The sequence below is a fragment of the Pygocentrus nattereri genome, chromosome 4 (assembly GCF_015220715.1).
Source record: "Pygocentrus nattereri isolate fPygNat1 chromosome 4, fPygNat1.pri, whole genome shotgun sequence".
Lineage (NCBI taxonomy): Eukaryota > Metazoa > Chordata > Actinopteri > Characiformes > Serrasalmidae > Pygocentrus > Pygocentrus nattereri.
Genome location: NC_051214.1, coordinates 37731376 through 37753670, shown reverse-complemented (window position 1 = coordinate 37753670; position 22295 = coordinate 37731376). Strand labels below are relative to the sequence as shown.

The following is a 22295-nucleotide window of genomic DNA, read 5'->3' as shown; positions in this document are numbered from 1 at the left end:
TCAGTCAATTTAGATACTTCAGTTGCACAAAATGAACAAAAGACAATTATATCTTGAATAGGAATATTATTTATGACAGTTAATCGTCAGCTGAAATTTTATGATCATGACAGTCTTAGTCAGGTACAGCTGTTGTGCAGATATAATTGCAACAAGTTTATTGCCCATCCATATTTGTTACTGTTATTTAAAAAAACTCTTAAATTTATATTTCAATGTTTATATTTCTGGATGTAGGGCATGATTGAGGAGGTGACTCGGCGGTTGGTACAGTTGGTGCGCGGGGCTCTGCTGCCTACCACTCTCCCTCAGGAACAGAGGCGCCTCTACGGCGGCTGGGATACTAAGACCATCCACCCTGGAGCCTGGCTCACCCAGGTTATACACACCATCAGGTGGGAAGGCTGAGAAAGATTAAGGATTCACTATTTTTTATATATTTTTTTTCTTTTGGCAAAAAAGTAATATTGTCCATGATGCATTCAAAAATTCAAAAGTTGTCCACTTCAACTCAATAAAGTCTGCCCATAGTAAAATGGATCAGCATGTGAAATTGGAGCTTTCGATGTTGGTCTTTGTTGTACTTTGTTTTCTATCACTGTACAAAATAGGCATGATGTTGCATTTATTGTTGGATGACAATAACACTACAGTAGTTTCTGAGCAAGCTTGCACATACATTCAGAATGGAATTTGCAGTAAGAGCTTTTACGGCTTTGTAAAAGTTTGTAACAAAAAGCCACAGGAAACAACAATAGCAAGAGTAGCAACAAAAACTGACTGAAATGTGAAGTTGTTTTCTTTCTCCAAATCATACTTTATGACAAATTCTGAAATTATTTTCTTTAAATTAGTAAATAAACTCAACAGCAGAATTTAAATTTCTACTTTTTAACAGAAAAGAGTATGAAGCTTTTCTCTTTCTTAATCTCTCCCTGTCTCTGTCTCTCTCAGGCTAACTCATGATGCTCTCTCAGCACTAGAAATTCCTAATGACATGCTGCAGGTGATTCAGGACCTCCTTTTGGACCTTCGTATGCAATGCCTGCTGACCACCCTGCAGCAAACTGCTGAAGGTGAGACTTCATAATAGACAATACAGACATTCAGGCTTCAGCAGGCATGTGAATAATAACTTCAGTGATTTGTGTAATCTATGTAAAATTGCGTCACCTGATGCATAACGGCCAGCAGAGGGGGGTAAAGAGCAGGTACATTCCCTACCAGTAAGGCAGCATCTGTAAAGTTCTAAGTGTGGGATTACCCCAGCTGTATAATGCAGCTTTGCTTATTATTATTTTAAAATTGTTAAATCATCATTCCAGCTTTGAAATCTGTATGCCAGTGTTCTGTAATATTATACACATAATAGTTAAACATTCCAAACCATAGATAACATAGACAGAGAGAGGGAGGGAAGTGAACATAAAAAAAGTTCCATAACTTGACTCTATGATTAGCCTAAACTAAAGAATGGTTCATAGATTTTGTATTTATATTTGATTTTTGATCATATGCGTATTATCCAGATGTGAAGAGACTTCCTGAGAAAGAAGACTGGATCGTAGATAATGAGGGAATCACATCACTGGTACTACTTTATTTATGCTGTATTAATCATGATGAAGCAAATGTTAATGCCAGGATGTGAGTATTTTCACAACATGTGTGTATGTATTTACATGTATTGTGTATTTCAGCCAGCACTGTTTGAACAGTGTATGGTACAGATGCTGCAGTCCCTTAAGGAGCCCATGGAGTGCAAGCCTGGGGAGGCCAATGTAAGAATCACTGTTTATATCTGATACATTTATAATTTATAACTGATTCATTTGTCTGTCTCATGTGATGTCACTGTATGGTTGTTCTGCCATTTTCCTGACCAGGAGGATCAACATATACACTATATGGCTAAAAGTATGTAGACAGCTAAAAAGCTCAAAAGAGCATTTTTTAAGTCAAGCACTGATCTTGAATGAGAAGGCTAGCCTACAATTGATGTTCCACTCACTTAATTGCAAAGGTGTTCAGTGAGGTTGAGGTCAGGGTTCTCTGAAGGCCAGTGGAGTTTCTTCACACAAAACATGTCAAACCATGTCTCCCTGGGCTGTGCTTTGTGCACAGGAAAATAGTCCTGCTCTAACAGTAAAGGACCTTTTCCTATAACCGTTGCCATAAAGTTGGAATCACATAATTGTTTAAAATGTCTTTGCATGCTGTAGCATTAAAAGCCCTCTCAACATGGTTGCGAATGTTTCAATATTTGTTTTGATAGCACAAACACTCTGCAGAAAAAGCTTTTACTAATGTTACATTCAAGAAATAAATCAAAATTAATCCAATTTAATAATAGATGAATACTCCATAAATTCTGAGCTGCTGTCCACTCAGAACTGTGTGATTGTGGTAGAACGGCAAATAATTTTCAGTGGCATCTACCAGGCAGTGTAAATAACTTGCCACCAGTGGTGAGTGACACAGCCTGTCGGTGTGGTTTAGCCCTACACATTTGAGCCTCTCCCACAGGAAAATAGACCGCTTCACTTTTCTTAGCTAGTCTTTGAATGGTGAGTAAAAGTGAGTAAATTAAAAACAAGCTGTGTTATGGCCATTTTAGAGATCTAATTACACTTTGTAGATCAGTCATCTTATGATGCGGAGATCACGCACATATAATGTCTGATAATTATATGCTCAGCACTAATGTTATCTCTAGCTGCTGGGCCGTGATTCTGAAATAGGGGTAACACAAGCTCCCCTTGAGTCTGCACAGGCATATTTGCAGACACAGTGGATACATTTCTCATTTGCCTTTTTGGTGTTATGCACGTGGAATACAGTTGCAGGGTAAACCTTGAGCCTTGATGTTCAGGGAGTAGATAACATAGTGCTAAGGTGACATATCACTTTATTCCTACAGTTAAGGTGGACTGCTACCTATTGTGCTCTTGTAAATGAAGTTGATTGCTTATCACAGGATCCTGCAGCAGGTGGCTAACACAAATAGAAAGCACCTAGATCTACGCTGAAGAACACAAGTAGTTGACATGCATATTGCTAAATCTGATTGGGCACAAACCCTAAAAAACAGCCCAGACCATTATCCATCTTTCACCAAACTTTACTGATGACATTATGCATTTTGGGAGGTAGCGTTCTCTTGGCATCCGCCAAGCCTAGATTCATCAGACTGCCAGATAGCAAAGTGTTATTCTTCACTCCAGATAATATGTCTCCGCTGCTCCAGTCCAGTGTGTTTAACGCTACTTCAGGTGACACTTGACATTGCGCATTGTTTACAGATACTTGGCCGTTGAAACCCATGTCATGAAGCTACTGATGCACAGTTTTTGTGCTATCAGAGGCAGTTTGTAAGTCTGTAGTAATATGTAATATGAGTAATATTTTACTCTTTATATACTTCAGCATTTGGTGGCCCTCTTCTGTCAGTTTGTGTGGTCTGCTGCATTGTTGGCTGAACTGTTGTTTGTTCTTAATGCTCACATTACACAATAATAGCAAGTACAGTTGACTGGGGCAGATCTATCATGGCAGAAATTTCATAAACTGACTCATGGAAAAGGTGGCACCCTATGACATTGACACGCTTAAAGTCACCTGAGCTCTTCAGTACAATCCATTCTGCAGCCAGTAGTTTATGGAGATTGCATTGCTATGTGATTGATTTTATACACCTGTTGGCAGTGGGTGTGACAAACACCTGAACTCAATAATTAGGAGGGCTGTCTGCATACATTTGACTATATGGCGCATTCTGATCATACTCGGCACAATCAACACAGTTGCCATATGTAAAAGAGTGGCTCTACTTAATATTAGAAAAATACAACAGTGCTAGTTTTTATTTAATTCTTAGATAACTTTACATATTATCTTTGTTGTTAACATACAACATTTCTGTTCTCTAAAGCTGCCTGCCCATCACACTGAAGCCGCAGGCATTAGTAGTCCACTTTTAATAATGATCAGAGTTTTACCAGGGCACAGAGATGGATGGTGTACAGAATGCACATATATTTGTAAAGATTACATTTTAATGGAAACTCATCCACAGCAATTTTAAAAGGTAGGTGAGTGTAGCATTAGTAGTTATGCAAAAGTACTTTTATTGGTACAGCAGGAGTGTCCATGTCTGAACAGGCAAAAAAAATCTTCCATATGGTGATATGTTATTCCTGTTAAGTCAGTAACTATGAGGAACTACATGTAAAAAAAAAAAAACTATTATTATATGTAACCATATCTCTGTTTTACCAGAAATTATATTCTTTCTTTACTTTCCCTTTGGAACACAGCAGAAGATTGTCATAAATATTGTCACTGCAATAAAATAGTAAAAAAAATGTAAACAAATTAATATAAACGAGACGATTTTATGACTGAATTGTATAGTATGCTTAATATTTTGGCTGTTACACTGATGCTTGTCCTTCTAGTCTCATGTCTAGATGGAGATCATTTTAGCTCACAGGAGAGCTACTGTACTCTCTCTTTCTGTCTGTGTCTACCATGTAGGTTTTTCAGCAGGAGCTGGCTCAAGACGAGGCTTGTAAACTGTGTGTGGGCATTATGAAGGTATTGTGTGTAGGAGAGGAAGACAAGTTGTGCATTTTCACACAGCAGAATCTTAGATTGTTTTGATTTATGATGCAAAGAATATGAATGTATGATTCCAGCATTGCATTTAAGAAAGTCTGCTTTATTGCTTTATCAGACACAGTAAGTGGATTGGGTGCAATTCTTTGTGGATTATATATATTTTACATTTATGTGGCTTCCCCCCCCCAGGCTTTCATCAACTGTCTGGAACAGTTGAGCACTAAGACTGATGGAGACATTGATACATCCCAGTAAGTTCATTCAGTGTAAGAGAGAGTGTGTGCATGCATATCTATGTTTGCTTGTTTATTTAAAACTTTTGACTTTTTTTTTTTTTTTTTTTTTTAAGTTTGTCTGTGGAGATGGGATCACCTGATGTCTTTGGAAGCATCCATGAAGACTTCAGTCCATCACCAGTAAGATACTTTCTCCCTTTTTCTTACTCAGTAGAGATGCCACAGTGCAGCTTTTTCTCTCTTATTATCAATATCTAAAATCTGGTAGTGGTGCTCTGATCTTGTTTTTCATAAAAACTTGCTTAAAAAGCTTTTCATAAAAACTTGTTTTCATACAAAAACACTTACACAGAAATATATAGCAAAGAAATATTACAAGGAGATGATTAAACAACAAAGTTGTTTTTAAAATTATATTGTTCTTGGAGGTTCATTATACTGTCATCATGGCTAATAAGCAGTATCAGGTTTAGATCTATTTAAAAAAGTCAGTATCAGTGCTGTATATGGGATTTGGGCATCGCTACTCTAATCTCCAAAATAAATAAAACGTGCTGTTGAATGTACATGTACTTCTGACAATGTAGGTGAATGTGAAGTATGTAATGTAGGCTAAAATTGGCTTTACATGTTGAAACTTTCATGCCATTAGGTACAATATAATGGTTACGTAAAGTAAATCGAAAATAAACATGTAACATAGGATTACTTTGCTAGTTAACGAAATTAGCAACGTTTATGTCATTATACATTTTATATGTTTTATCATCTTTGTGATAGCTTTTGTTATTGTCCTAAGCAATATGCTTTTGTGAGCATATTGTGGATATTGTCTGTGATTAAAGAACACTGACCAATAAATGTTGCATTAAAACAAGAGCATAATTAGTCCTGTTTAATTGGATTTAGTGCAGTGCAGCATGTGAAATGTTGAGTAAAGATAATTGTAACCACTGTAACATTGTAAGTCTTTTGTCTACATTTCTGTACTTCTGTTAAAAATAGTCAAATAGCACTATTTAAGATGCACTCTATCTTTGTTTTAGCAGGTCTGTCTAGTGGATACAGTTGAAAAATGTTTCTTAAGTTAATTGATAAACACTCCTATTTAAAGATTGATGATGAACTGTTTTTTAGCCAATAGCAGTGGTCAAACAATTGTCAGTTGGTTAGTCATTTACATTTCTAATCCATAATGAATCATTTGAAATGATGTGATCACATGGTGTGTTATTGTCATTCTGTGACTGGCTTTTTCATCAAGTTGAGACAGTTGCAGCTGAGTTTCAAACGTTCTAAGTGAGCTGCGGTGTGCTTTTACATTATGCAACTCAAGTGAAATTTTGTCTCATGTAAGTTTCAAGCAATTCAACTTGAATAATAAAAGTACACTGTGTAAAGCCAGTCTAACATTGTTTCCATCTTATGATAGTGTTGAATTTGTAAGGATGAGCAGTACAGAAAACTGACAATGAAGCACCATCTACTAAGAGCGGAACTAACTGAAATTAATATAAAATGGGACTGTGCTACAGTTCAGAGGGGCTTCCCCTTTTTTTGCTGTGAAAGAGCCATTGGTTTCCCCTCTGTTTCTCTGTTTCTTTCACTTATACATTTACGCTTTCATTCTCTTACTCAACCCTGGACCCCATTACTGCTTGCTTAATGACTCACCTGTTTGTAAGATCTGATTTCTAACCAGTCTTATCAGTGAAGTCTCTTATGGCTTTTCTCACACATGCACTAATCAGTACTGAGCTCTTTATTAAAGGTCTTCATTAAAGATGAGTGTTTGGTGTAGGTGTCTCAGCTGCTTTGGTATGTCTGTCTCTGCAGGAGCAGCGTCTCCTCATCATTCTCAGTAACTGTCAGTATTTGGAGAGACACACCTTTCTCAATCTTGCTGAGCACCTAGAGAAACACGGCTTCACTACAGCTGACAAAATCACTAGGGTAAGACACGTGTGTGAGTGTGTGTATGTGTGTGTGTGAAAGAGAGTGTATGATTGAGTTTATGTGTTTGTTATTGAGTGAGTCATGAACAGGCTTCAGAGAAGCAAGAGGTTTTCACGGTAGAGCCATGACTGTCACTAAAGTGCTGTGCATAAGTGACCTTTGTTAGTCACACAAATACATACTCACACCCACAAAATTGTTATCATGCCCCACAACATGGTAACTCACAGAGAAATAGGTTACCCTTCCAGTAAAGGATATCTGTGTGTGTGTGTGCGTGTGTGTGTGTGTTTGTATTTGTAATCACTAATGTCAATAATTTCTGTAATTGTAGCTGCTTGTGTCTACTTCTTATGACTCCAATAATTTTACGTTTCTTTTGCTTTTCAAATCCTTTTATCTATCCCTGCTGATGACTTTTGTGTGTGTTAAAAATAAAAAGTTTAAAATTATACCTTTTTAGATTTTTCTTAGTTGTATTTACTATTTTATTGTTAATAATGTACAAAAAGCTAAGAATTTATCATTTGATTGCATGTTTTACTTGAAACAAACCATGTTTATTTTGAAGGGCTGGAAAAATGTTTTTGTTGTCTGATTTTATTTCATGAACATGAATTAAGTTCAAAGTTTAATTGATCATTGAAGGTTTAACTGAAAAGCTGCAACGTACAAAGTAAAAATATGCTGGGGGTTTCCCCTGGTACAAGTGCAAAGTAGATGTGAGAAATACTCATTATATTTCATATAGCTTAGGTGTACTCATGGCTCACATTTGTTGTATAAAATGTATTCTGTGTGCTTCTATAGCTGAATTCCAAAGCATCTCTGCTATAAAGACACAAAAAAACTCTCTCTATATACAACCCCAATTCCAGTGAAGTTAGGACGTTGTGTAAAACATAAATAAAAACAGAATACGATGATATGCAAATCCTTTTCAACATATATTCAATTGAACACACTACAAAGACAAGATGTTTAATGTTCAAATGGAAGAACATTAGAACAAAGAAGTTGGGACAGGGGCAACAAAAGACTGGGGAAGTTGAGGAATGCTCAAAAAAACACCTGTTTGGAACATTCCACAGGTGAACAGGTTAATTGGAAACAGGTGAATGTCATGATTGGGTATAAAGGGAGCATCCCTGAAAGGCTCAGTCGTTCAAAAGCAAAGGATGGGGCGAGGTTCAACAGTTTAAGAACAACGTTTCTCAACGTGCAATTGCAAGGATTTTAGGGATTTCATCATCTACAGTCCATAATATCATCAAAAGATTCAGAGAATCTGGAGAAATTTCTGCAAGTAAGCGGCAAGGCAGAAAACCAACATTGAATACCTGTGAACTTTGATGCCTCAGGCGGCACTGCATTAAAAACCAACATCATTCTGTAACGGACACTTCAGAAAACCATTGTCAGTGAATGCAGTTTGTCGCTCCATCTACAAGTGCAAGTTAAAACTCTCATGCAAAGCGAAAGCCATAAATCAACAACACCCAGAAATGCTGCCGGCTTCTCTGGGCCCAAGCTCATCTGAGATGGACTGACGCAGAGTGGAAAAGTGTCCTGTGGTCTGACGAGTCCACATTTCAAATTGTTTTTGGAAATCATGGAAGTTGTGTCCTCTGGTCCAAAGAGGAAAAGGACTGTCCTGATTGTAATCAGCGCAAAGTTCAAAAGCCAGCATCTCTGCTGGTATGGGGGTGTGTTAGTGCCCATGGCATGGGTAACTTGCACATCTGTGAAGGCACCATTAATGCTGAAATGTACATACAGGTTATGGAGCAACATATGCTGCCATCCAAGCAACGTCTTTTTCAGGGACGTCCCTGCTTATTTCAGCAAGACAATGCCAAGCCACATTCTGCATGTGTTACAACAGCGTGGCTTCATAGTAAAAGAGTGCGGGTACAAGACTGGCCTGCCTGCAGTCCAGACCTGTCTCCCATTGAAAATTTGTGGTGCATTATGAAGTGCAAAATACGACAGCGGAGAACCCGAACTGTTGAGCAACTGAAGTTGTACATCAAGCAAGAATGGGAAAGAATTCCACCTACAAAGCTTCAACAATTAGTGTCCTCAGTTCCCAAACGCTTATTGAGTGTTGTTAAAATGAAAGGTGATGTAACACAGTGGTAAACATGCCCCTGTCCCAACTTCTTTGGAACATGTTGCAGGCATCAAATTCAAAATGAGTGAATATTTGAAAAAAAACAAAACAATAAAGTTTATCAATTTGAACATTAAATATCTTGTCTTTGTAGTGTATTCAATTGAATATAGGTTGAAAAGGATTTGCAAATCATAGTATTCGGTTTTTATTTATGTTTTACGCAACGTCCCAACTTCACTGAAGTTGGGGTTGTATGTATGTATGTATGTATGTATGTATGTATATATATATATATATATATATATATATATATATATATATATATATATATGTGTGTGTGTGTGTGTATGTATGTGTATAATGTGTGGATGTGGTGGGTGTATATATATGACTGTGTACACACACACACACTTACTGTATTTATAGTAAGTAATGGGGCAGTTGACATAGCAGCATTGACGTAAAATTTGGAGAATATATATGATGATGAGCATGTGGCTGCTGCACACAATGTCACCAGAGAAACCATCTGTAAACCTGTGAAATATGGAAGTACGCATCCTTCAAGTCTTCGGGTGTGAAACATTTGCCTCCCGGTACTGTGGAGAACTGTGTGCAGCATGTGGACAGGAAGAACTTTTAAGTATTTCTTTTTAGAATTGGTCTAGAAGTCTAGAATTGGATCAAGGTCTCCATCTTTTTTTTTGAAACAATGAAATACATTGAGTAGAACCCTTCTAATTAAACATGAGGGGCAACATCTGGTCAGGAGGGAACAAACTCCCTGGGAAAGTATAAGAACATGAGCCGGTTGGCAAAAAATAGTGACCCTTTGTCGACAACTGATTGGGTACTGGCAATGAAATATACCCTGTATTACTATGACATGGGGCAAACGACCCATTGATCTGACACAATGTTTCCACTGAGCCACGTTTGGTTGGCCTTTAGTTGTCTCGCCACAGGACGCATATTGGACTTCGGGCCGACAGCTTTGGACAGAGAGGTTTGGGAGTCTGGAGAGAACCCAGTGCTCTGTAGCATGCTTTGTAGAGTGAGAAGCATGATGGATATCAAATTAGCCAGTCTTTCTAACTGCGTCGCAAGATTATGGGTTCACACAGTGTGCTTGCAATATTGCTAGGGTAGAAGCGGGCAGCATCACATCATTTTCAGCCTCCATCCTGCCTCTCCTGCCTTTGAGGCAGCAGTGTAATGGTGCAGTTCTTGCAAGGGTTGACCAGAGCTTCGCAAAGGTGATCCAACCCAAGACAGGACAGTCTTGGCCGTCATGTGGCTCAAGAATGTTAGGGCATTGAGCGCACCTGCCCTGGAGAAACATATTTTTTAGCCACAGAAGCAGTAGAGGCTATGTTATATGACTGCAGACCTGACAAAATGAGCTTTGAGGCATAGCTAGTGTAAGGTCAAGGAGAATCTTTAGCCTGTTTCCTATTAGCTCTGTTCTATAAGCAGGCATTCCATCTAACACAACGTACCTACCTTGAGTGGTCTTTAAGTCTGGCGGGTGCGACTACTCAGATGTACCACATAGCTAATCACGCTGTTAGTTGCTGGTGAAGTTAATGCTGTTTCAGGAGGAGTGGCAAGCTGTAACAGGGGCCTCAGTGGAGAGACAGCCCATACACAGCAAAACTTTTGAAGCCCAAAAAAAGTCACCAGGCTACATAGAGTTAATTAATTACTTGGTCCAAGAAGAGGTGACTGGAAGAGGAAGGCTACAGTGTGACTTGGTTGTGTGTGTATCTATATCTATATATATATCTATCTATATATCTATCTATCTATATATATATATATATATATATATATATATATATATATATATATATATATATATACTGCTCAAAAAATAAAGGGAACAATCAAATAAGATCTGAATGAATGAAATATTCTCATTGAATAGTTTTTCTGTACAAAGTTCAATGTGCTGACAACAAAATCACACAAAAATTATCAATGGAAAACAAATTTATTAACCAATGGAGGCCTGGATTTGGAGTCACACACAAAATTACAGTGGAAAAACACACTTTGATGTAATGTCCTTAAAACAAGTCAAAATGAGGCTCAGTATTGTGTGTGGCCTCCACATGCCTTTATGACCTCCCTACAATGCCTGGGCATGCTCCTGATGAGGTGGAGGATGGTCTCCTGAGGGATCTCCTCCCAGACCCAGACTAAAGCATCCGCAAACTCCTGGACAGTTTGTGGTGCAGTTTGTTGGTGGATGGAGCGAGACATGATGTCCCAGATGTGCTTAATCAGATTCAGGTCTGGGGAACGGGCGGGCCAGTCCATAGTTTCAATGCCTTCATCTTTCAGGAACTGCTGACACACTCCAGCCACATGAGGTCTAGCATTGTCCTGCATTAGGAGGAACCCAGGGCCAACCGCACCAGCATATGGTCTCACAAGGGGTCTGAGGATCTCATCTCAGTACCTAATGGCAGTCATGCTACCTCTGGCAAGCACATGGAGGGCTGTGCGGCCCTCCAAAGAAATGCCACCCCACACCATTACTGACTCACTGCCAAACCGGTCATGCTGAAGGATGTTGCCATGCTGTTGCCATGCTGTCATGTCTGTCACATGTGCTCAGTGTGAACCTGCTTCCATCTGTGAAGAGCACAGGGCGCCAGTGACGAATTTGCCAATCCTGGTGTTCTCTGGCAAATGCCAAGCGTCCTGCACGGTGTTGGGCTGTGAGCACAACCCCCATCTGTGGACGTCAGGCCCTCATACCATCCTCATGGAGTCGGTTTCTAACCGTTTGTGCAGACACATGCACATTTGTGGCCTGCTGGAGGTCATTTTGCAGGGCTCTGGCAGTGCTCCTCCTGTTCCTCCTTGCACAATGGCAGAGGTAGCGGTCCTGCTGCTGGGTTGTTGCCCTCCTACGGCCTCCTCCACATCTCCTGGTGTACTGGCCTGTCTCCTGGTAGCGCCTCCAGCCTCTGGACACTACACTGACAGACACAGCAAACCTTCTTGCCCCAGCTCACATTGATGTGCCATCCTGGATGAGCTGCACTACCTGAGCCACTTGTGTGGGTTGAGTCCGTCTCATGCTACCACGAGTGTGAAAGCACCACCAACATTCAAAAGTGACCAAAACATCAGCCAGAAAGCATCGGTACTGAGAAGTGGTCTGTGGTCCCCACCTGCAGAACCACTCCTTTATTGAGTGTGTCTTGTTAATTGCCAATAAATACCACTTGTTGTCTATTCCATTTGCGCAACAGCTGTGAAATTGATTGTCAATCAGTGTGGCTTCCTAAGTGGACAGTTTGATTTCACAGAAGTTTGATTTACTTGGAGTTATATTGTGTTGTTTAAGTGTTCCCTTTTTTTTTTTGAGCAGTGTATAAGCTTGACTGCATCAAAAGCTGGTCTGGTGAGGGGACTGTTTTGTGTACTTTCTCAGTCTGCAGCTGGCATAGCTAGAGAGTCACCGTCCCTGCTGGTTAGGAGACACAAAACATAAATTATTTTCACTTAGAAAATCACAAAAACGTAATTTATTATGGGGAAGTTGTTTTGGTGAGAGCGTACATTTGAGAAAGGTCAAGGGAAGGTAAGCCAGTGAACTTATTAAGCATGAAATTAGCTGTAGACATGATTGACGAGGGTTTAATGACTCATGACATAATCAGGGGGTCAAAAACAGAAAATTTGAGCCTATCTACATCCACTGAATGGACACTAGTACACACATTTTAAGCCTGTCAGATCTGCTTGGCTTGTGGTTTGCGATTCAGATCCAAGCCAGTTGGTTCAGGCTCAGGTCTTGGGTATCAGTAATTTTTCAAAGAGCAATATAAAGTGGAAAAAAGATTTCACACTTACTAATCATTACCTTTAACTGTTGTATTTATGTGGTGGTGCTTTCCAGCATAAAAGTCTAGAAGATTTCCCTGCAGTTAAGCTCAGTCAAACTGACAAACTGACAGACATGCATGAGTGGACTCCTCTTATGCATATTTTTGTGTGGAAATGTTTTTGTTCACTGAAAAGTCTATACTGTGCCTTGTGAAAGTATTTGCCCCCTTGGCATTTTTTTCATGTTTTGCTACCTTAAAACCTGGAAATAAAATGGATTATTTGAGGGTTTGCATCATTTCATTTACAGAACATGCCTACAACTTTGAACGTTTGATTTTTATTTATTTATTTATTTTAATATTGTGAAGCAAACAACAAATAGGACAAAATAACAGAAAACCTCAGTGTGCATAACTATTCACCCCCCTAAAGTCAGTACTTTGTAGAGCCACCTTTTGCAGCAATTACAGCTGCAAGTCACTTTGGATAAGTCTCTATGAGCTTGCCACATCTTGCCACATTTGGCCTATTCCTCAAGGTAAAACTGCTCCAGCTCCTTCAAGTTAGATGGTTTCCGCTGGTGAACAGCAATCTTCAAGTCTGACCACAGATTCTCAATTGGATTAAGATCTTGGCTTTGACTTGGCCATTAAAATGTATTTACACGTTTCCCTTAAACCACTTGAGTGTCGCTTTAGCAGTATGCTTTGGGTCATTGTCCTGTTGGAATGTAAACCTCCATCCCAGTCTCAAATCATTGACAGACCAAAGGTTTTGCTCAAGAATATCCCTTTATTTAGCACCATCCATCTTCCCCTCGACTTGGACCAGTTTCCCAGTCCCTGCTACAGAAAAACATCCCCACAGCATGATGGGATGGTGTTCTTAGGGTGATGAGATGTGTTGGTTTTGTGCCAGACATAGCATTTTCCTTGGTGGCCGAAAAGTTCAGTTTTGGTCTCATCTGACCAGAGCACCTTCCTCCATACATCTGGGGAGACTCCCACATGCCTTTTGGCAAACTCGAAATGAGGCTTCCTATGTTTGTCTGTAAGTAAAGACTTTTTTCTGGCCACTCTTCCATAAAGCCCAGCTCTATGGAGTGTATGGCTTATTGTGGTCGTATGGACAGATACTCCAGTCTCTGCTTAGGAACTCTGCGGCTTCTTCAGGGTTACCTTTGGTCTCTGTGCTGCCTCTCTGATTAATGCCCTCCTTGCCCAGTCTGAGAGTTTTGGTGGGCAGCCCTCTCTTGTCAGGTTTGTTGTGGTACCATGTTCTTTCCTTTTGATGATAATGGATTTGATGGTGCTCCAGGGGATCATCATAGATTTGGATATTTTTTTTATAACCCAACCCTGACTTGTACTTCTCAACAACTTGTCCCTGACTTGTTTGGAGATCTCCTTGGTCTTCATGGTGTTGCTTGGTTAGTGGTGCCTCTTGCTTACTGGTGTTGTAGCCTCTGGGGCCTTTCAGAATAGGTGTGTATATACTGACAGATCATGTGACACTTAGATTGCACACAGGTGGACTTCATTTCACTAAGCATGTGACTTCTAAAGGTAATCGGTTGCACCAAAACCTTTTAGGAGCTTCGTAGCAAAGAGGGTGAATACATATTTTTGTATACAGTTATTTATTTCCAAAGATTTTAGTTTTTTAATGTATATTTTTCTCATTTCACTTCACCAACTTAGACTATTTTGTGCAGATGCATTACATACAATTCAGATTAAAAAAAAAAATTAATACAGGTTGTAATGTAACAAAATATGTAAAAAGCCAAGGGGGTGAATACTTTAGAAAGGCACTGTACATAGTCATTGTTTTATTGATTTTCTAAGTGAAAATAAGTTAACACATCCTCTATAGGGAACACACTCCTGTAAATCTTAATGTACAGTTACTTTTTATGCTGGCTTCAACATATTGGAGAAAAATGAAAATAAAATGTGGCATCAGATTGTTTTTTACAGCATGCAAAACTTCATATTTAAGTTTATTCTTGGTAGATAATAGTAAATAAACAAAATATATAATTTGACCAGATAGTTCAAACTTTGCATACGACTGTATCACCTTACATGACTGTATTTGCATATTTTGTGTTTGTGTGTGCTTTGGTTTTAGGTGAGCAGAGAGGCAGTTTGTGAGTTGGACGAGCGTCTATTTGAGTCTTACATTGAGAAGAAGTCTGATCCTATTGTAGGCTCCCTGGAGCCAGGAATCTATGCTGGCTACTTTGACTGGAAGGACTGCCTACCACCTACAGGTACTGCTAACAGCTGTACATGTATATGCTAGCAGGTGTCCTGAAAGGTTAAATTCAAAGGCTTTTGCACAGCAAGGAAACCACATAGAATTTCTTTCTTCTTATTGACTTATGAAATCAGTTGCTCACATCCTTTTCTCTTGTCTGTCTCATTTCTTTACACTTCACACATTTCTGAAAAAAAAATTGATCCTCAAGAGGTTTGGTGGAAACTTTTAGATATACACACAAACACATTTTCTTTCAATGTGATTTCTCACTTCTGCATTTTACAAACCTTATGAAGAAATCTTTAATGGGATAAAATACTGTTTAAAATGTCCAGCTTTGTATACTCATGGGCCTTAAGAATGTCATGTGAGAGATTTGCACCATAGATATGATGCCTAAAAGAAAAGAATAATGACATTGACTGTGAGTGTGTAGCTTCAGATGTGTGTGATATCATTTTCATAGTCATAATACCCTAATGTGAATTTGTTAAGGGAGAACACTGGTATGCTACCAGAAATTTACAAATTTGTTTAGAAGCACTACAGCCTTTTTAAATAGATTTTTATTAATTATTATTATTTAAAAAAAAAAATCTGTTTTAGATTTTTAAGACTACAGCAAGAATGTGACAAAATATTGAAAATAGGTCAAATCATTTGAGTGACCATGTTTCTTCTATCTGGCACAAAACTGGTCTTAAGGGTGTACTCAGTAGGCCACTGGGAGAACCCAAAGCCTGAAACAGTGTACTGTCTGCATTTTTAAAAAATCTCTCATGATCAGTGAACAGAATAGCCACGACTCACAGGCTGATGGGAAACATTCAAATTAATGGCCTTTAAATATAGAACAGCATCAGAGACTAAAGACTCCACCCCCGCCACTACAATATGGTCAATCATCCGTTCACTGACGAGAGTTGACCGCAAAAGTTGTTTCCATTTTTCAAGGTGACAGACAGAAAAAAGAACACCCAATGCTCATAAGACCTACATTTCAGCTGCTTTATTTAGATTGAATGAGGTGATGTGCCTGAGAAGAGCTTTTCATGTTTTGTTTTTTATCGCTGATTTTATTTTATTAAACCATTTAAATATAACACATTGAGCTTTTGTTATCCTTAAAGAATATTCAAATATTTAACATTTTTCAACTATTCAAAATATTTAATGTAGCTAAGCAAACAATTCAGTAGTTGTGCTCTGTTAATTCTAGTTGTACATTCTAATTTATGTACATAATCAGACTCATATATTTACCAAGTCATGTGATTTAGCTGCATTATATGTATGCCTTAAAAGAGCTACACAAATAAAATTTGAGTTGAGTATTTATTATTATTATTATTATTATTATTATTATTATAGTTATTATAGTTATTAGTAGTAGTAGTGGTAGTATCTTGATTTAAGTATGCTTTTCTCTCCTCTTCCCTCATCATGTGTATCTGCTGTTTACACTTTTTTTTTTGTTTCATACTCACTCTCTCTTTCTACATGTCTCACTTTTTCCTCTATATCTCTCTCTCTCTCTCTCTCTCTCTCTCTCTCTCTCTCTCTCTCTCTCTCTCACACTCACTCACTCACTCACTCACTCACTCACTCACTCACTCACACACACACACACAATCTGTTAGGTGTGCGGAGTTATTTGAAGGAGGCTTTGGTCAGCATCATCTCTGTTCATGCTGAAGTAAGTTATGAAACCTTCTTTTACTACAGATCTGTCTCAACCCTAATGTCGTTACTTTTATCTCTGCACTTCACCCTTTACTGTTATGAATAAGCTGAAGGGTGTGACTCTGCCTCTCTTTGCTGCAAAGCACTTGGTGACAAGACATCAGTTGATGCTCTAGGAAAACAAGAAAAAAATCGTCAGTACACATCAACAGTTTAAAACAGGAAAGTTTTTGTGCTTTCTAAGAGAAGCTAGAGACAGTTATTCCCAACTTGGCCTGAGCTAAACTGTAGATCCTGATTCCCTGATGCACGGCCACTAATTTATATTTCTGCTTCACAAACTAGATTCTGCCAATGTTCCCTGTGTAAATCCTCATGATTCAAGTACAAGATGCATACTTTACTCTTTTATTTCCTTTTTCTCCTGTTTTCCATATTACTTTCTTTGTTTAATTCGCTGCCCTGTTCTGTCTACAAGGTGTTCACAGTTTCCAAGGAGCTGGTTCCACGCGTTTTGTCAAGGATCATTGAATCTGTGTCCGAAGAGATGAGTCGTCTGATGCAGTGTGTGTCATCCTTCAGCAAGAATGGGGCATTACAGGTACAGAATAAAACATTTGCATTTATAATTGTAATAGGTCATTGGTATCTGTAGCAAATTTTTACTGTCTGAGCAAAAACTTGTATCTCAATTTCTGCAGTTTTATTTCTTTTGCATAATTTGAAAACAGCAGCTTCTGTTGACATTATGTAAAACAATTGCATTTATTAACAGTGAACATTTAAGGGTTTTTTCTTTTCCTGTAAAGTTACTTTTTTGGAAATGTGGGGTTTTGTTCCAACAGCAATGATATTATTTGTCTCACATTATTTGTTTTGTTTTTGCTTCAGGCACGACTGGAGATCTGTGCGCTAAAGGATGCTGTAGCCACGTATCTGACCTCAGAAAGCCTGTGAGTCCCCCAAACACAAGATATAGACATGTAGACTCTATTCGTCTATACAAAAAAGTCACATGCACTAATGTGGTCAAGGCGGAGTATGTGCCTACTAAGATTATAAAATAGGATAATGGTAAAAATCTAATCTGCACCAAAAACATATGCAAGTATACAGTGGATCAGTGCGTTTGCACAACCACACAGCACTATTGACCAACACATAGTGCATATATTGGAAATAAGCAAGACTATAAATGCTCAACAGTGTAAAACTAGGTTTAAATTACAAACATAATGTATCTGATTGCACAAGTATTCACTCCCTTTAATATGACTCTCCTAAATCATTATTGGAGTAGCCAATTGGTGTCAAATGTCATGTGATTAGTTAAATGGATATCATCTGTGTGCAGTCAAAGAGTTCCAAGTGATTGCAATATAAATACACCCGTGTCTGAAGGTCCAACTTCTGGTGAAGCATTATTGTGGCATAGCATACTTTATGAAAAGAAAAGAACACACTAAGCAACGCGATGACAAGGTGATTGAAAAAGCACAAGTCAGGAGATGGACACATTTCAAGTCAAAGAACATCCCTTGGTGCACAGCTAAATCAGTAATTTAGAGTGCAGCACAGCTGTAAGTCTGTAAGGAAGATGCATCCACAAAAACTGAGTGAGCATGCAAGAAGGAGACTAGTGAGGGAAGTCATCAAGAGACGCATGACAATCCTGAAAAAGTTTAAAGCCTCAGTGGCTGAGATTGGAGAGTCCATGCATACAACAGCTGAGTGAACACCCGGGTGTTTCATCAGTCGCAGCTTTATGGGGGAATAGCAGAAAGAAAGACGCTGCTTAGTAGATTACACATGATCTCTCAAATACAGTTTGCTAGATGGTATGTGGGATACTCTGAAGTCAGATGGACATGGGCTTTATGTTCTAATTACATCAAAATTCATACTAGACACCACTGCACATCATCATAAACACATCCTCCTCAACATGAAGCATGGTGGTGGCAGCATCATACTGTTGATTGCTGCTCTTCGCCATGCTTTGGAAACCTTGTGAGGGTAGAATGAAAGGCAGCGAAAACCGTATGAAGTCTGCAAGAAACGTGAGCCTTAGGAAAAGAGTTCAGCAGAAGTATACAGCCAAACCTACACAGGAGTGGCATAAAAACAACAGTATTAGTATTCTGGAGTGACTGAGTTGAAATCAACCCCCTTGCAGCTTGAATGAGCTTGAGCAGTTTTCAAAGGCGAATGAAGAAAAATTGCAGCGTCAGTGTTGAAAGCTGATGGGGACCTATCCACACAGACTGTGATTTCTGTGCAGAGGAACAATCTACTAAATACTAGCTTGACAGCAATGCATACTCAGGCAGTACAATACTAATGTGAGTAACACATTGTGTGTAATTCCATATGTGTTATATCATAATTTTGTTGCCTTTACTTTTGTTCTAAAATGTGTACAAATAGTAAAAATGCGAACATTTCTGAGTGTGTCCAGAATTTTGGCTACTGCTGTACACGTAAGCAGCAAGGCATGTTGTGATATACTAGGAATTTAATGAAGAGTCCTTGAGTGGTGGGTGTTAACAGCCCAGAATAAGAGTCTGTTATATAGCTAAGTGGCTAGTGCATGGCTGATGATGATCAATTATGCCAGCTTTTGATGTTTACTCATCTGCGCGTCTTTATTTAGGGCCAGCTTCAAGCAAGCCCTGGAAGCTTTGCCACAGCTACAAAGTGGAGCTGACAAGAAGTGAGTTTGTTTTGAATTCAGCACATCAAAAAACCAATAACAGCAATTCATAGTCTTTAAAAAGATTTATTTTCTGCCTCATTTTGAAACATCTTTTCTCTCTCTGTACCTCATAGGCTCCTGGAGGAGTTGCTGAATAAGTTTAAAAGCAGTATGCAATTTCAGCTCACCTGCTTCCAACCCTCCTCTGTTCAGCCTGTCAAAAGATAAGCCCTTATATATACAGTGCCTACATAGCATTAAACTAGTCAAGCATTTCTTTTTGCGCTTGTGTGTGTTCGTATTCACTTGCATATGACTGAAAATCTCAGACGATTACTCTTTAAAGCACTGTTGTGCTGATCTTAAATACTACATGAATATGATTACTAGATGCACTTTGCTATTACTTTATCCAGCAGATGACCTGCTGTGTATATTAAAAGAAAAAAAACTTGAGCAATGCCATGCATTTATTATTGTGGACGTTGTCTAGGTGCATGTCTGCTGAGAGGTTAACTGTGTATGTTAATAGTTGTTGGAGAAATAAAAGGAATCAGTTCAATCATATACTGAGTTATAAAATGTTGAAAAGGAGAGTATTAGGTTCAACTTTATGGGGCAGGGCATCAACTTTTGACCAAGAATATTCAATGTATTACTGCTTAACTCATACACTGTGCCCGCCCCCGCCCCAGACATGAACGCACACACCCTGTCTGGTGTCAAACAGAAAGTGACACTCCCTGCCCCTCCTCAACATACAGGATCCTTTTGTCTATATTGTTTTGAAAGGACCGTTTAAAAATGTGAATTAATAGTGTAGATGTGCTAAGAAGCACCCAAGTAATTAAGTTGTCCAGCATTGAATTGCAGACAGAAATGGGTAATGTAAAATGTACAGTAGAAACAAATCATGCTGCATGTAGATAAACAAAAAGTGGCCACTTTTTGCTCTTGTGTCCCCCTGTGCCCTTGAGATTTGCCCTTGCGGAAAGTCATTCGAAAAACCATCAACTCTGTGACGTGAACTTAATTTGCCAGCCCATTATTAAATATTTTAGCATTGTTATCACAGGTTTATGCAAAACAGCATGATTAATTTATCATACAAGCTGAAGTGGATGTTGTATAAAAGTGGATTTTCAGTTAGTGAAACCATTTGATTTTTAAGCTTTATGTGATCCCTTGTTGAATTATGGCACCAGAGTGGAAATGGTGTCTGCAAGAGACCTGTATGAACTTACAATGTCCCTATAAGCTTTTCTCAGTGTAACATTACTCTTAGACCCCTAACAACTGCATGTGTCACAAAAAGGAAAGTTGCAAAAAAAGTTTGGAAGAAGGACCCTACCTTCCCTTTTAAAACGAACTTCCTATAAATTTCCATGTCTACCTTCTGTTTCCTGTGACAAAGTTTTTGCACCTTACTCAGTCACATCTCAGTCTCCCATACTACAGCCGTGTGTTGAAGGCGTGGTTCAAATTCAGCAAAACAGATGCAGACTAAATATTAAGAGCCTGTTCACAATAACTACTAGTATCTGCATAAATTGCCTGGTAACAACTTGGTGATTTGATGTCAGCCCATTAAACCATTCTAATTAAATATTTTTTTCTCCAAACAACTGATTTGTTTTTGTTCCTTTTCTTTTAAAGTGTGTATTTTTTTGCAAATGGTGAATAAGAAGAAACAAATCAAAATCTTTTTTCACATCCTTTTTTTAAACGTGGCAGTGGAAGTTGACAGATGCATTTTGTCTGTTCCAACTTCAGCAAAACTAATTATTTACATTATACTTATATCATGAAAATCTATTGGAGTATTATGAGGTTATATTTTTGTCACATCGTCAACCTGTCATTTTTATGGTTCCAAATATTCAGCTGTCAGCTCAGCTTTTCCACATAATGTGGAGTTCCTGTAAGTGTAGGTTTATAAACAAAAGGTTATAAAATGCTTATATATAAAAATAAAAGGTATAAAATTCTAAGATGTTGTCTAAAGTTTGACTAAGGGACTGCAGAACACTCTGAAAAGATATCCTACATATACAACAGTATGGTTTGATTTTCATATGGTTTGAATAAAATAGAATAAAAAATTTTAAATGTGTTTTGTGCTATTTTTTTTTGGTCAAAAAAAAAGTATTAAAAACGAGAAATCACAGAACAGCTTTCACAGTAGAGCTGTGGACTATCACAAAAAAGCCTGTACTAGGACAACCTTTGAGCTCACCTGTGATCATGAAAGTTTGGCAGCTTCATGAAAACAATACAGCATCAGATCAACCACAGACAGATTTTTCCCTGTTTATGTTTTTGTGACATGGTTTGTTTTCATATATTTATTTATTTCTTTTCTATTATTGGTGCTCAGCTACTTAACACCTCCTATTTAAGGGAAGTAGTTTAGCGGAGGATGATTTCAAAGCTTTGTGTGGTTTCAGGTAAAACAGTGGGTGTATGACTTAAGGTGCTAAGGGAAGTTTTTTGTGATTCTTTTTTTCCGCACTACGTAGGTCGAGAGAAAGATGATCCAAACATGTTTACACACTTCTGTATAATACGCAGAGTGAGGACGGATAGAGGATTAAGGTCTAAGAATAGATCTATTAACCGTAAAAACTACTGTTTCTATTTTTCTTAGGCTTATTATTCTGTTCCTCTTTTTCCATTTCCGTTTCCTAAGCATTAGGAAAAAACATTCTTATGTAGTAATCTAGAATACGCAAAGATATAGATATTGCAGTGATAATTTTAAGTGAGAGTCGTAACAGATGTATTTGTGAAATAGTTCGGGTACTGAAAGTAAAAGTGAATGGTATTGGTAAATAGTTGAATTTTTGTGACTTGAAAACGGCTTCAGTAGGTTTTTAGA

The 22295-nt window shown here is 38.3% G+C and overlaps 1 protein-coding gene across 2 annotated transcripts in view; it reads left to right on the top strand.

The window, feature by feature from the left end:
* The window catches only part of exoc2 (exocyst complex component 2), a 38313-nt gene extending 17271 nt beyond the window's left edge, over positions 1 to 21042 (top strand). For both annotated transcript variants that reach the window (XM_037538023.1, XM_037538022.1), the window contains exons 15-28: positions 238 to 395; positions 955 to 1076; positions 1530 to 1591; positions 1701 to 1781; positions 4537 to 4596; positions 4810 to 4871; positions 4970 to 5036; positions 6693 to 6809; positions 14908 to 15049; positions 16680 to 16735; positions 17201 to 17323; positions 17614 to 17675; positions 19376 to 19435; positions 19552 to 21042. In XM_037538023.1, coding sequence (XP_037393920.1) covers positions 238 to 395; positions 955 to 1076; positions 1530 to 1591; positions 1701 to 1781; positions 4537 to 4596; positions 4810 to 4871; positions 4970 to 5036; positions 6693 to 6809; positions 14908 to 15049; positions 16680 to 16735; positions 17201 to 17323; positions 17614 to 17675; positions 19376 to 19435; positions 19552 to 19645 — 1266 coding nt within the window. In that variant the 3' untranslated portion in view covers positions 19646 to 21042. The remainder of the gene's footprint in view (positions 1 to 237; positions 396 to 954; positions 1077 to 1529; positions 1592 to 1700; positions 1782 to 4536; positions 4597 to 4809; positions 4872 to 4969; positions 5037 to 6692; positions 6810 to 14907; positions 15050 to 16679; positions 16736 to 17200; positions 17324 to 17613; positions 17676 to 19375; positions 19436 to 19551) is intronic.
* The last annotated feature ends 1253 nt before the right edge of the window (positions 21043 to 22295 follow it).